The 13663-nt window shown below is 49.2% G+C and overlaps 1 protein-coding gene and 1 pseudogene across 1 annotated transcript; one reads left to right on the top strand and one right to left on the bottom strand.

Annotated features, from left to right (window-relative positions):
• The first annotated feature begins 1964 nt into the window (after window positions 1-1964).
• Window positions 1965-4107, top strand: LOC119358342 (ras-related protein RABA2a-like). The gene is made up of 2 exons (XM_037624932.1): window positions 1965-2321; window positions 3455-4107. Exons 1-2 carry the CDS (start codon window positions 2142-2144, stop codon window positions 3944-3946), a joined length of 672 nt encoding a protein of 223 aa, XP_037480829.1. The 5' UTR covers window positions 1965-2141; the 3' UTR covers window positions 3947-4107.
• Window positions 4108-5773: 1666 nt separating this feature from the next.
• LOC119358331 lies at window positions 5774-13663 on the bottom strand (annotated as a pseudogene).

Genomic DNA, 13663 nt, shown 5'->3' with positions numbered 1-13663 from the left:
AGGGGGACCACCCACCAGCCACGAGGGTGGGGGCGCCCCCTGCCTCGTGGGCTCCCTGGTGGCCCTCCGATGCCCATCTTCTGCTATATGGAGTCTTTCGTCGAGGAAAAAATCATAGGCAAGCTTTCGGGACGAGACTCCGCCGCCACGAGGCGAAACCTTGGCGGAACCAATCTAGGGCTCCGGCAGAGCTGTTCTGCTGGGGACACTTCCCTCCGGAAGGGGGAAATCATCATCAACTATCCTCTCATCGGAAGGGGGTCAATCTCCATCAACATCTTCACTAGCACCATCTCATCTCAAACCCTAGTTCATCTCTTGTATCCAATCTTTGTATCCAAACCTCAGATTGGTACCTATGGGTTGCTAGTAGTGTTGATTACTCCTTGTAGTTGATGCTAGTTGGTTTACTTGGTGGAAGATCATATGTTCAGATTCATTATGCATATTAATACCCCTCTGATTATGAACATGAATATGCTTTGTGAGTAGTTACGTTTGTTCCTGAGGACATGGGAGAAGTCTTGCTATTAGTAGTCATGTGAATTTGGTATTCGTTCGATATTTTGATGAGATGTATGTTGTCATCCCTCTAGTGGTGTCATGTGAACGTCGACTACACTTCACCATTGTTTGGGCCTAGAGGGAGGCATTGGGAAGTAATAAGTAGATGATGGGTTGCTAGAGTGACAGAAGTTTAAACCCTAGTTTATGTGTTGCTTCGTAAAGGACTGATTTGGATCCATATGTTTCATGCTATGGTTAGGTTTGCCTTAATACTTCTGTTCTAGCTGTGGATGCTTGCAATGGGGGTTAATCATAAGTGGGATGCTTGTCCAAGTAAGGACAGCACCCAAGCACCGGTCCACCCACATATCAAATTATCAAAGTACCGAACGCGAATCATATGAACATGATGAAAACTAGCTTGACGATAATTCCCATGTGTCATTGGGAGCGCTTTTCTCTATATAAGAAATTATCCAAGCTTGTCCTTTGCTACAAAAAGGATTGGGCCATCTTGCTGCACTTTATTTACACTTGTTACTTGTTACTCGTTACCAATTACCTTATCACAAAACTATCTGTTACCGATAATTTCAGTGCTTGCAGAGAATACCTTGCTGAAAACCGCTTATCATTTCCTTCTGCTCCTCGTTGGGTTCGACACTCTTACTTATCAAAAGGACTACGATAGATCCCCTATACTTGTGGGTCATCAGGCATCCTCACAGCAGCAGCCCAGAGTGCAGACAAGGGAGGGCGGCAGGACCCGGAACACCACAGAGTTCCTGTGTTTCCATAGCTACCAGCAGCACAGGAGAATAAAGATGTCAGGCAAGGTGGCCCCAACCGCGGGACTGACGTCTAGGGCATGCAGGGTATCCACTCTGGGCGCCCCCGCCTCGATGTTGACACCCACCCTTTGCCACAATGAGCGGGCGAACGGACAAGCAAAGACCAGATGGCCAGCCGTCTCCATTGCCGTCGCGCGGACTGGGCATCCAGCTTCATCCACCTAGACAATGGTCTTCCGTAGCAGGACATCTCGCGTGTGGATGTGACGCTACACCAGGAGCCATCCGAAGAACCGGACCCGCGAGGGCGCACGCGTGCCCCAGATGAACTCCGCGTGGGGAGCCCGAACCCCACCCAGGCGCGACCGGGCGTAGGCCGAGCCGGTGACAAGGCGCCCATGCCCGTCAGAGCATAGAGGCAAGCGTCGCTCGTCTGCTCCATCAAGCGCCGGATCAGCGTTGACGAGGTCGAGGAGCGCGATGCGGACATCCCATCAAGTGGGGCAGCACCGTTGGATGCATCGACCATGTCCGTTGTCTATTTTGAAAATCCAAATGGACGAAAAGTGAACGTCCGTTTGGGTCACCGGGTTGGAGTTGCCCTTGAAGGGTCATTTAGTAAATTTGACGCTGAGAGAGTAGAGTGGGGTACAGGCGTACAGCCATCCAGCAGAGCAGATCCAGCCAGCTGCGGGGAGATGTACTGGCACTTGACTGGAGGCAGTAGAGTAGAGTAGAGTAGCGCAGTAGAGAAGTAAAGAGTACGCTCTCCCCCTCCCTCCCTCGCTGAGCCAGTGGCAGAGATCCCAGGCAGGCAAGCAAGGCAGCAGAGGGGATCCGGCAATGGCGGGCGGGGGGCGCAGCGGTCGCGGGGAGGAGGAGTACGACTACCTGTTCAAGGTGGTGCTGATCGGCGACTCGGGCGTGGGGAAGTCCAACCTGCTCTCCCGCTTCACCCGCAACGAGTTCTGCCTCGAGTCCAAGTCCACCATCGGCGTCGAGTTCGCCACCCGCACCCTCCACGTGAGCTCCCACCCCCGTCCCAGTAATCGATTTCATTCCTTGCTTTGCTTGCCGCTAGTAGATCCGATGGATCAGTCGGACCCGCGGCTTGTTTCCTTCCTCCCTGCGCCCCAGATCCAGATCGTTGCTGCCATGCGCAGGAGCTGGTAGTAAACCCATCGCTGCGGGCACAGATTCAGAGCCGAGATGCCTGAGGATTTCCACCGTGCCATGGCAGCCAGATCTACCATATCACCTTGTTTCACTTTACTGCTACTAGTTTCCACGCCATAGCTCCTGCCTGCTTCCTTGCTTGCTACAGTGCTCAGCCTCACAGAAATTAACCACTGTAGCTAGGATTTCCTTTAATTCCAAAGTTTCAGTTTCACAACCAGCTCAACGCTGGCGCTTTAGAGGGTTCTGTACTTTCTTATCTTAAAACATACTAGAAGGGGGAAAGGCGTCCATGTTGGAAGGCTAACATTGCAAAGGGGAAAATGACAGGTATGTAGCACTCCCTCCGTAAACGAATATAAGAACGTTTGGATTACTACTTTGGTGATCTAAACGCTCTTATATTAGTTTCCAGAGGAGAGGAAGTATGTAGTAAAGCTCTGTCTTTCCTGCTGAGATCCTAATAACCCGGCCGTGTTCGGGTTGCTTGCTTCGGGCGGAAATCAGCCGTGCGACATGTAGTATGATCGCTCGTGTCGTGCCTATCCTTGTGCTTGCTGGGTTGAATTTGGATGGTGACTAGACGCCAGCTGCGCGCTCGCTCGTCTGATCGGAACCTGCAGCACCATTGATTAGTGTTAACTCTAGTACTATAATCAACTTCAACTTCAACTTCAGGAGTGTCACACTCGGTTCAGTAGCTGGCAGACCAAGTGGCGCTGTCAACTTGTCTTTCTGCCCCTTGTTTAGCCCACACCTATCATGTAAGTATGTAGCAACAGGCTGATAGACAGAGGTGTACCATGATCATGACAAAATCTGCTGTTATCTTATTCCAAGCTGCACATTTCCTCTGAAACTTGGCAAGATCATGACAAAATTGCATCGTAATGATGTAGAGGCCGGGGATGGTCCTCCTTTTCGAAGAAAAAAAAACATTTTCTCTGAAACTGACATGTTCTTATGGACTTTGTTTGCAGGTGGAGGAGAAGATAATCAAGGCGCAGATCTGGGACACGGCGGGGCAGGAGCGGTACCGGGCCATCACGAGCGCCTACTACCGGGGCGCGCTCGGGGCGGTGCTCGTCTACGACGTCACCAAGCCCACCACCTTCGAGAACATCAGCCGGTGGCTCAAGGAGCTGCGCGACCACGCCGACGCAAACATCCGGATCATGCTCGTCGGCAACAAGACCGACCTCAAGGACCTCCGGGCTGTCCCCGCCGACGACGCGGGCGGCTATGCCGAGGCCGAGGGGCTCTCCTACATCGAGACGTCCGCGCTCGAGGCCATGAACGTCGAGGAGGCCTTCCAGCTCATCCTCGGCGACATCTACCGCACCGTCAGCAAGAAGGCCGTGGCCTCCGAGGAGGACAGGGCAGGGGCTGCTGGGGTCAAGGAAGGTAAGACCATCAATGTCGCCGCCCCCGTCGACAACGGCGGCGAGAAGAAGCAATGCTGCTCAGCTTAGGATGGACGGACGGTGCCCAGCGGATGTATGTTATGTGATGGTTGTTTTTTGAGTTTTACAAGCCTTGTTGATTCATTTTGTCAGATATCCTCCTACCTTGTTAGACCTGAAACTCACATATATTCAGTTACTATATGATATATCAAGTTCATTGGTTTACATGTCAGCAAAAGAAAAGGCCCATTGGTTTACATGTCCATTTTTGAGTTACATCAGTCAGCTGTCAAGCTTCTAGAAAAGTGCCAAAAAGAAAAACTCCACCGAATCAACAAAAAGAACATGACAGGATAATTGTCAAAGTTGAGGCCATATTTTTCATATAATTTCTGTTACTACCTAAAGTTTAGTATGAACTGCAAAAAATGTCTTATATTTTGGTATAGAGGTTGTACTTTTTAAAATATAAAGAGTACTACTTGCCAGTTTGAGTTTGTTATGTAATCTCGCTAGACATTACTTCATCAGTGTATTCAGTGTCTCTAGCCCTTGGTGGATCTTCCAGCCTCCCGGCACTCAACCAGATATCACACACATCTTGATGAACACGTCGACCCCTTTTCGTTCCCCCTAGCCCCAGGCGTCGTTGGCCATGCGTGCTATGATCAATGTGGTCGTGAGCCGAATGATCCCCATTGAAATCGTCATTGTTGACCATCTTTCACCCACCGGTTCTTCTCGGCCAAAAAAAAAAAGGGTTCTAACTACCTGTAGAAACCGACTAGTGGCTTTGGATTCCAAATCCGATGAGCATATTTATATAGCAAAATGTGTACTCGAAGTGAAAGACTTCTCTAGCATTCAAATTAAAAAAACGTTCGGGAATTACAAAATTGTTACCAAATTTCATAAAATGTTTGCCGATTGAAAAATTATTTTTTAATTTAAAAAAATGCTCATGATATCAGAAAATGTCCGTTAATTCAAAAATCATTCATGATTTTGAAAAATATTTTAATTTTACCAAATGTTCCTGGATTTAAAAAATGCCCATGAATTTGAAAATGAAAAAGGGAAGACAAAAAATGAAAAAGAAAAGAAAAGGGAAAATAAAAAAGTAGAAAAAAGCCACAAAAAACGGTTTGGGAGAGTTTCAGACCCTTTGCGAAATCAGGAAGGAGAGCTAGTTGGGCCAGCTGAAGTTGTCACGAGCGTGTTGCACATGAGGGGTTGCGATTGATCTGAGGTAGTAGTCGCGGGACATCCATGGGCACAACCTGTAGTCGCATCGACCTATCGCTTGGAACCGGGAAGAAGAGCGTGTTTGGCTAGAGGGAATCAGGGCCTGATTGGATTGTCGTTTTCCACACTTTTATGCCTGTAAAAGATACAGACGTCGACGGTCGTTTTCATTTCCGGTTGGAAATCACAAACGGATGGTGAAATACACTTGTAAAAGTAATAAAGGTGTATAGATTTACCCCTATTCCAAGCGGGGCCTTAGCGATTTGGAATGGGAGTTTATAGGGTATGAGCGTATAATCCACAGTTTGGTTTTATTTGAGACATATCCACAGTTTGGTTAGTTCAGGTGGGATGAAGGTTCTTACCCCTATTTCTCACTGTATTTAATTAGGGTTTGCTCTTTGCTGTCTGCTGCATCAGTCAGGTGGAAGAGCCAAGTCTGTTATTGCATTGACTAAACAACCAGACGTCCTCTGAACACATACACATAATCTTGCTATCCGGCACATGAACGCCTGACCAGTGACATGATAATGATTGTTCCCCACTCGCAACAACAAGTCACTCTAACAATGCCACTGACAAATTGACAATGCCACATAGTCTTTTTTGGACTTGTCAGGGTATGCATTATGTAGGCTTCTCTGATTCAAATTTGAGAATTTTATTAGCATGTCTGTTAGACCATATTTGACTGTCTATATATGTGCTATTACTCTAGTTATTTGGAAATAGCAGGAAAACCTTCTACGGGACAAAACCTCTCATCTCCAAATCCTACTACCTAGTACCTACTACCTAGTACATAGACTTTAATAGACTCGTCTTACATCCCATGTCTTACAAGCATCTGATCTTCTGTAGGATCATCTGCAGTGTCCTCTTGGCGGTGTTCCATGTCCTGCAAGCCTTCCATCCCACGTCTTACAAGCATCTCATCTTCTGTGGGATCGTTAGCAGCCGCTTGATCGATTTCTGAAAAAATGTAGGGCCTCTCATCTTTAAATTCCGGTTCCTCAAGTCCTGAAAGGATCCCATTTTCCGCAGGATCAGCAGCAGCCACTTGTTGCAGGCGTTCCACCTTCAGTAGGGGACAGCCGCTGCTGGTGAAGAGCGTCGACTCCGGTGCCGGCGCCACCGCCAACTCCAGCTGCATCAGGTTGGCGAGCTTCAGCTTCCTGAGGCTCTGGAACCCCTCCGCGGGGGACACCAAATGCGCCTCGCTGTAGGAGCCACCCAGGAGCTCCATCTCGGCGAGGTTTGGCAGCGTGGCCACCTTGTCGATGAAATCCTGCTTCAGAGATGATTCGGAAATGCTGAGCATGCCAAGGTTGGGCAAGAAGAACGGGCCGTGCATTGAGTCACCGGCGTCGAGCCTTCCGTGGAGCGCCAGGACCTCGAGGCGGCGCGAGCTGGGGTTTGTGAACACGCTTGATGGGAGGAGACGCCCAGCCAACTTGAGACTCATGAGAAATTCCATCTTCTGGAGCGCCTGGGATAGCGCGGGGAGATATTCTTCAGAGATGAGAGTCATGGCAAGTGCCCGCAGATAAATCATGGAGCTCAAGGGGCAGCTCGGACCCCATGCGCCGATGAGTGTCTGCAAGTGTTTCAGGTGTGCACTTGGACACTTGGGCAGTCGTAGCCCGTCGGCGAGCACGTGCCGCAGCCCTTGAATTTCCCAGAACTCATCGGCGACGTCTTGCACCCGTGTGGCCCGCACGTCCAGGGTCTGGAGGTTGTCTAGCTTAGAAATAGCTTGCAGTTTCTGATGCCAAGGTACCTCAGGTGGATGATGCTTCCAACCTCGTCAGGGACCCTTGCAAGCAGCAGGCCATATAAGTCAATGACTCGGAGGAACCGAGAGCCTGGAATGAAACTGAGGTCATGCAGTTTGGTCGAGCCAGCAGCTGGGCCATCAGAGTTGCCACAAGCTCGTAGAAACCACTCTGCAGGATGCCACTCTCCTTGTTGTCCTTGGTGCACCGAGCTGCCGCCGCCGTTAGTGTCACCACCTTGTTGCTGGTCCTCCAAGAAATCACAGAAGAGTGGAAGTGGTTGGGGATGTCAACGTAGGAGTCGACATAATTGTGGAGGGCGAGGCGGCACACGGAATGCGGCTTGAGGACATTGGCATGGTGGTGCATCTCAAAGAATCCTGACTCCTGAGACTCAGCCTCTGCAAAGGCATGAAGCAGACTGTGCACTGATACAAACTTGATGCCTCCTCTGGCGTCCTTCACGGCCTGGACCAGACCTCTCGAGATGAGCTCCTTGAGGCAGCCCAGCCCAACTTCTTCCTTCTTTGGCGCAACGAACCCCTCGGCAATCCACAGACGCACTAGGCGGTCCGGGTCGAGGAGAATGTTGTCCGATGCCATTGCAAAGTAGATGAAGCATGACTTGAGGTGGTGTGGCAGGTCTTCCAAGGCCAGTGTCCATAGGCATCTGATTGGCTGGCCCTTGGACTCCTCCAGTTGCTCGAGCACTTCGTTCCATTCATGACCGAAATTCTTGGTCCGAAGGAGGCCGCTGAGCACAACAATCGCTAATGGGAGGCCTGCCGATATCTTGAGACTCCTTTCGGATAAATCACTCATCACGCGGGGGCGAACACCATTTGCTCCGAAACCAAAAGCTCGTCGATAGAACAGTTTCAGAATGTCCTTGGTGCTGCCAAGAGGCTGCAGAACAACCGGTGCGGTTTGCTTGACGCTGGGTTTAATTTCCTTCACTTTGAGCTGTGTGGTGAGAAGGATTCAGCTTCTGGGGTTGTCATCTGGCAGCAAGCTGACTAAAGAGTTCCAGTCACTCATGTCCACCAGGCCATCGAGCACCACCAAGTAGTTGTGCTCGTGTTTTCTCAGAAGCTGCTGAAGCTTACCACTGGCGTCTCCATCCCCATGTTGCAGGTCTCCGGGGACCTGCTTGCGGACCTGCTCGTACATCATCTCAAGGTACTTCTCGAACCGGATGCGCGGCGGAAGGCTTATCCAGGCACGCACCTTCAAGTGTTCCCTCACTCCACGGTCATTGTACAACTTCCTGGCCAGTGTCGTCTTCCCGATGCCGCTTGGGCCAACGATGGAGATGACAGCTCGACGTTTTATCTTGCTCTGCTCCTCCAGGATGTGTTTTTTTAGGGCTGCAAATTCTTCCCCCCTCAACTCGATGGCATTGTCAGCCTCAATATCCCTGCATTTACCCAAGCAATCAATGTTATATGGTCTCACCCCATTGTTTGTTTGTAGGATACTAAAACTACCTGAATTGTCCGGCAATTGCATGGCTAGATGCTAAAATACATACTTTTATTTTGAAAAGACTTGTATATTTAGTATACACTTCTAATGTCTGTGCCAATGTGGTTATATTTTTTTTATACAAATCTTATAGCTGTCATTTATATCCAATTAATCTGCACCGTTATAACGTGCCCCATCAAAATTAGCGGTTATCTTACTATTTGTCTCAACTGATGAGAGAATTTCTAGGATATCTTTTCTTTTTTAGGCTATAGTGGAAAGCATTCTATATATGGTGCTTTTAATTTCAACAGCTATTTGTATTTATACACATATGAATGGTCAAAACAATTGTATGTAAAGTGCGTAAAATTAAAATTCTTAGTCATTCGTTGTAAAATCATGCAAGGCTTCAAGATTTATCTCATGTTTTGGTGAATTGAACTTAATAATTCCTTTGTCGCATAAATGTAAGACGTGGTTTGGCCTGGTATAGTCTCCAAAATTTAGCTTTAACCGCAATTTATTGTTACTTCCTCCGATTCAAATTAAGTGTCATCATTTGAACTAAAATCAGGATGACACTTAATTTGAATCGGATGGAGGAGTAGTGTGTATGAAAGTAAATATGTTCATACAGACATAGTTTCAAATACTAAAGTCTGGCTGACAAGTGGGACCCATGCCCATCGCATATTGTACACATAAGCATGTCATGCAAGTCTGACTGGTGGGCACAACCGGTTAGTTTAGCTGTGAGATGCAGTTTATTTTTGAATCTGTATGGTTTATTACTCACTGGCCCCAGGAGTAGTGCTTTTCTGTCTTTTTTTGCCAAAACAAATAGCAATTTGTTACCGTAACCATATATGTGGCGATTATGAACAATCTACACGCCCTCACATGAGTTACTAACATGGATCATATATTTAGTTATTGGAGGTTGTATCTAAATTTAATGCATTATTTATTGGAGGTTGTATCTAAATTTAATGATTCGGGGCTTATACATACATGTGACTGGAGTAGTAGACTTTTTTGCCTATGGCCGTGTGCAAGGGTGGTATGTTAGAGCATCTCCAATAGGCGCCGGTCGCGCCGCGCGCAAAAAACAGATATGCCGCGCGCGCATCGCCTGGTTTGACGCGGCGTGCAGCGTGGCTCCAGCAGCCACACTAAAATGCAGCGCGCGCAACTCGTACAAACAACATATGCATTCGAAAACAGAAGCAAAAAGATCAAAACAAACAAAAATAAATAGTTTAATTTCGTTTATTACAACTCAAACAAACAGTTTATCGTTCAATACAACAAATAGTGCAATTAAACACAACAAATAGTTCAACAATACAATAGCGAACGCACAAATCATGATGCTCTTTGTCGGTCCATTCCATGCCCACCACTCCTCAATGAGATCCTTCTGAAGATCATTATGCGCTGCGGGACGTCGAATGGCATGATAGGAGGCAACAAAACGGGCCACCCTTTCAGCCCTCCGTCGCATTCGCACGGGATATCCCAAGAGCTCATACTGAGAATAGTCTACATCTTGGCCACGCTCATTCTCGATGATCATGTTGTGCATGATCACACAAGCGTGCATTATGTACCAAAGCATCTTTTGATCCCAAAATCTAGCTGGTATTCTCACAATAGCAAATTGGGCTTGGAAAATCCCAAAAGCTCTCTCCACATCTTTTCTAGCCGCCGCCTGAGCATTGTGGAAATCAAGATTTTTCTTACCTTCTGGCTTTTTCAACGGCTTGACAAAGGTTTGCCACTTTGGATAGATGCCGTCCGCTAGATAATAGCCATAGTTGTATGTACGGTCATTTGCTACAAACTGCACCGGTGGCAACTCCCCATTTGCAATCTTACTCATCAGTGGTGACCGGTTGACAACATTGATGTCATTCAAAGATCCAGGCATTCCAAAGAATGTATGCCAAATCCAAGTCTCTTGATCGGCCACCGCTTCAAGGATTATAGTGGAACCCTTTTTTTGGCCGTGGAATTGCCCATGCCATGCCTTTAGACAATTCTTCCAAGTCCAATGCATGCAATCTATTGATCCAAGCATGCCAGGAAAGCTGCGAGCTTTGTTCATCGCTAAAAGCCTTGCGACGTCTTCAACATTGGGAGATCTCAAATACTCCTCGCCAAACACTTGCACAATTCCGACTGCGAAGCGCTTGACACACATGATGGCTTGGCTCTCACCCATAGCCAAGTGATCATCAACTAGATCAGCCGGTATACCGTATGCCAACATAGCAAAGCGGCTGTCACCTTCTGAAAGGTGCTATGCCCGAGCTCTCCGGCGGCATTCCTCCTTTGCTGAAAAAAACGGTCATGGCTCGCTAGTTTCTCTGCAATGCGCCTGAACAACTCGGTGCCCATCCTAAACCGGCGACGAAAATACGACTCGGGATATGTGGGATTCTCCGCAAAATAATGCCTGATCAATCTGTTGTGGGCATCGATCCTATCCCTCCAAATTTTTTGCCGACCCATAACCGAACCACCGTGCTTCGGTTTTTTATTAATATGCATAGCTAGGATCATTGCAAGATCCTCCTCCTCTTCCATATCAAATTCTTCTTCGGAAGAATCATACGACGAACTCATCTACCATGTTGAATACTATGCTATAAATAAAAAAACTCCAATCAACATGCACGAAATTAATGGCTTTTGAGCAATACATACCTTCTAGGCGTTTCGTCGAACACCTTGCGGGCGCCGAGCGGCAGCGAGCGCGCGGGCGCTGTTCGTCGGAGGACCAGCACGCGCGCGGGGCAGCGGGACTAGAGGGGGGGCCGAAGAAAGCGCGCGCGGGGCGGGGATAGGCCGGGAAAGCGGCGGAACGGTCGCCGGGTGGCGCGGGCGGCGGCGGCGGCGCGGCTGGATGGGGGTGGGAGGTGCGAGCGAGCGCGCGAGAGTCCAGCGCGCGGGAGCGGGCGCAGCAAATAAGCGGCACGCGGTTGCGTTTCGGCCCGCGCGCTGGACTACGTATGCCGCGCGCGCTGTTTTCGCGCGCCCGCTGGAGCAACTTTTACGGTTGCGCGCGCGCTAAAATGGGGGATTTTGCGGTGCGGCGCTAGTTTGGCGCGCCTGTTGAAGATGCTCTTAGGATGCATTTGGTTGCAGGAAACCCTCCCAGAACAGGGATAGCCCCTTTTTATAGTGGTTGCCACTCGTTTGGATATGAGGTAAAGAGGGATAGAGGCAGCCAGATGCTTCGAATATTCCCCAAAAACAGGGTTGTGGACAGCTGTGAAAAAGCGGCGGGTCGCGGCAACCACCCCCGCGCGCGCACTCGCGAAACGTTGTTTTTGCTATTGACTCGTCCTCACCCCCTCCAGAACAGATGAAATCCTCTCTTTCCCATTACTCGGGCTCGTCTCTCTCGCTCGTGCATGGCGGCAGCGGCGGCGCGGCAGCGTCGCATCTAGTAGAGAGGCCGGCCATTGCGGAGGGTGCACACGGGAGATGCAGGCCGGGGTTTGAGGCGGCTGGATCTCGAGATGGCCGGCGGCTGGATCTTGACGAGTCAGGCGGCGGCGCGGCTAGATCTCGAGGAGCCAGGCGGCTGGGGCCTGAGGAGACGTGCGGCCGCTGATTGAGGGTGGGGCGGCGGCTACGTGCATGGGGCTGGTCCGCTGGTGGATGCGCGAGGCGATGGATCAATATTTCTATTTTCAGTTTGCCAATCTATCTTCAATTTGCCATCGTGTGTTTTGCGCTTGTGTAGTTTTGCTGCTACTATATTTTCTGCTGCTATATGCACTGAGGCGTGCTTGATGTGTGGTGGGCGTGCGTTGGTGCTCAATCAAAAATGCAGATTATGGGCTAATCTCATCACCTCAAGCAAAAATATCATCACAACCCTTATTATTCATCCCTTGAACCAAACACTTCAATGGCTATCCTCAACCACTCAACCAAACAAAAACAAGGGCTATCCCTAACCAGCTGGTTGGGGATACCCACAACCACCCTAACCTATCCCTCAAACCAAACACATCCTTAGCTATTATGTCACATCAGGAAAATACCTACGAAACCACACTAAGAAACCTACATTGATCACATTGACTAATCATACTCTCTTCTCGACATCTTGCTGGTGCATAGGCTAGGTGTAATTAGTTTCTTTGTGATATTAATATATTTCTTTTATAAAAAATATCATACTCCCTTCGTCTGGAATTACTTGTCACAAAAATGAATTTACCTAGCTGTATTTTTAGTTCTAGATACATTTATTTTCGTGACGAGTAATTCGGGACGTATGGAGTACTATATACTCCTACTAGGTGGTGTGGGAAGTAAAGATGCCAGCATTCCTAGGTGTATGTAGGATATTAATTAGCTAACTGAAGTAGAGAGGACAAATTGAACGGCCGGCGATGATTGCATACCAGTCAGCATCGGCGGCATCAATGGAGGACGCACTCCATATTTCAGCTGGAGAGCTTTGGATCTGATACGTCTCCTTGATCTCACTGATTTCCTTGATCCTTGCGTTGATCTTTGTTGTCTCCCTTGACAGGCCATGCCTTGCAACAATCTTTTTTTAGAACGAAGGCTCGCGAGGAGCCCGGCTTTGAATTAACAAAGCCATCAACCGGCCAGGAGTTACAGCAAACAACCAAAATACAGCGGTCAGAAGGATACAATGAGAACACTGGACTGAAACGCTAACTACAACCTCCACAAGCAGCTAATGCAAAGGAAATTAAGATTACAGCTTGCCCACCCCAAAAACACATCATCTTTGTTTAACCCCAGAAACTTACCACTCCTAATCATGATTAGCGACCGGGGAGCTGAAATTAATCAGCGTACCTGCATGGCGAGCCCGCTTAGCAGTGTGAGAGCCGAGTGGTACCAGGAGTGGCCCCGCCTGGCCTTGAACTGGAAGGCCTCCACCTTGAGATGGAACTCATCGACGGTGTCCTCCACCTCGAAGGCCACCTCCCGGGTCTCCTGCGCCCACAGCAGCAGCAGCTCGCTGGCGCTGCTGGTCGGCGCCGCGGCCGAGCGCCTGCAGGTACACCAGCCGCCGGCGCAGCTCCCGGATCTGGTCGTCCACCCGGAGCAGCGCCGTCGCCTCGGCCGACGCCACCTCTCCCAGCTTCGCCAGCACGCCCGTCACCCCGGCGTCCACCATGGTGTCTGCCTTCTGGTCTACTAGAGTCGGTCTACTACTAAGATAGGTAGGCTATGTTGTGAAATGAGAGATACTACGCGGCATGCCGGGAAACTTTATGAGCTACGCCAT

The sequence above is a fragment of the Triticum dicoccoides genome, chromosome 1A, assembly GCF_002162155.2.
Source record: "Triticum dicoccoides isolate Atlit2015 ecotype Zavitan chromosome 1A, WEW_v2.0, whole genome shotgun sequence".
Taxonomy (NCBI): Eukaryota; Viridiplantae; Streptophyta; class Magnoliopsida; order Poales; family Poaceae; genus Triticum; species Triticum dicoccoides.
Note: the sequence above shows the minus strand (reverse complement) of the source record. Positions and strands in the feature narration are given on the sequence as shown.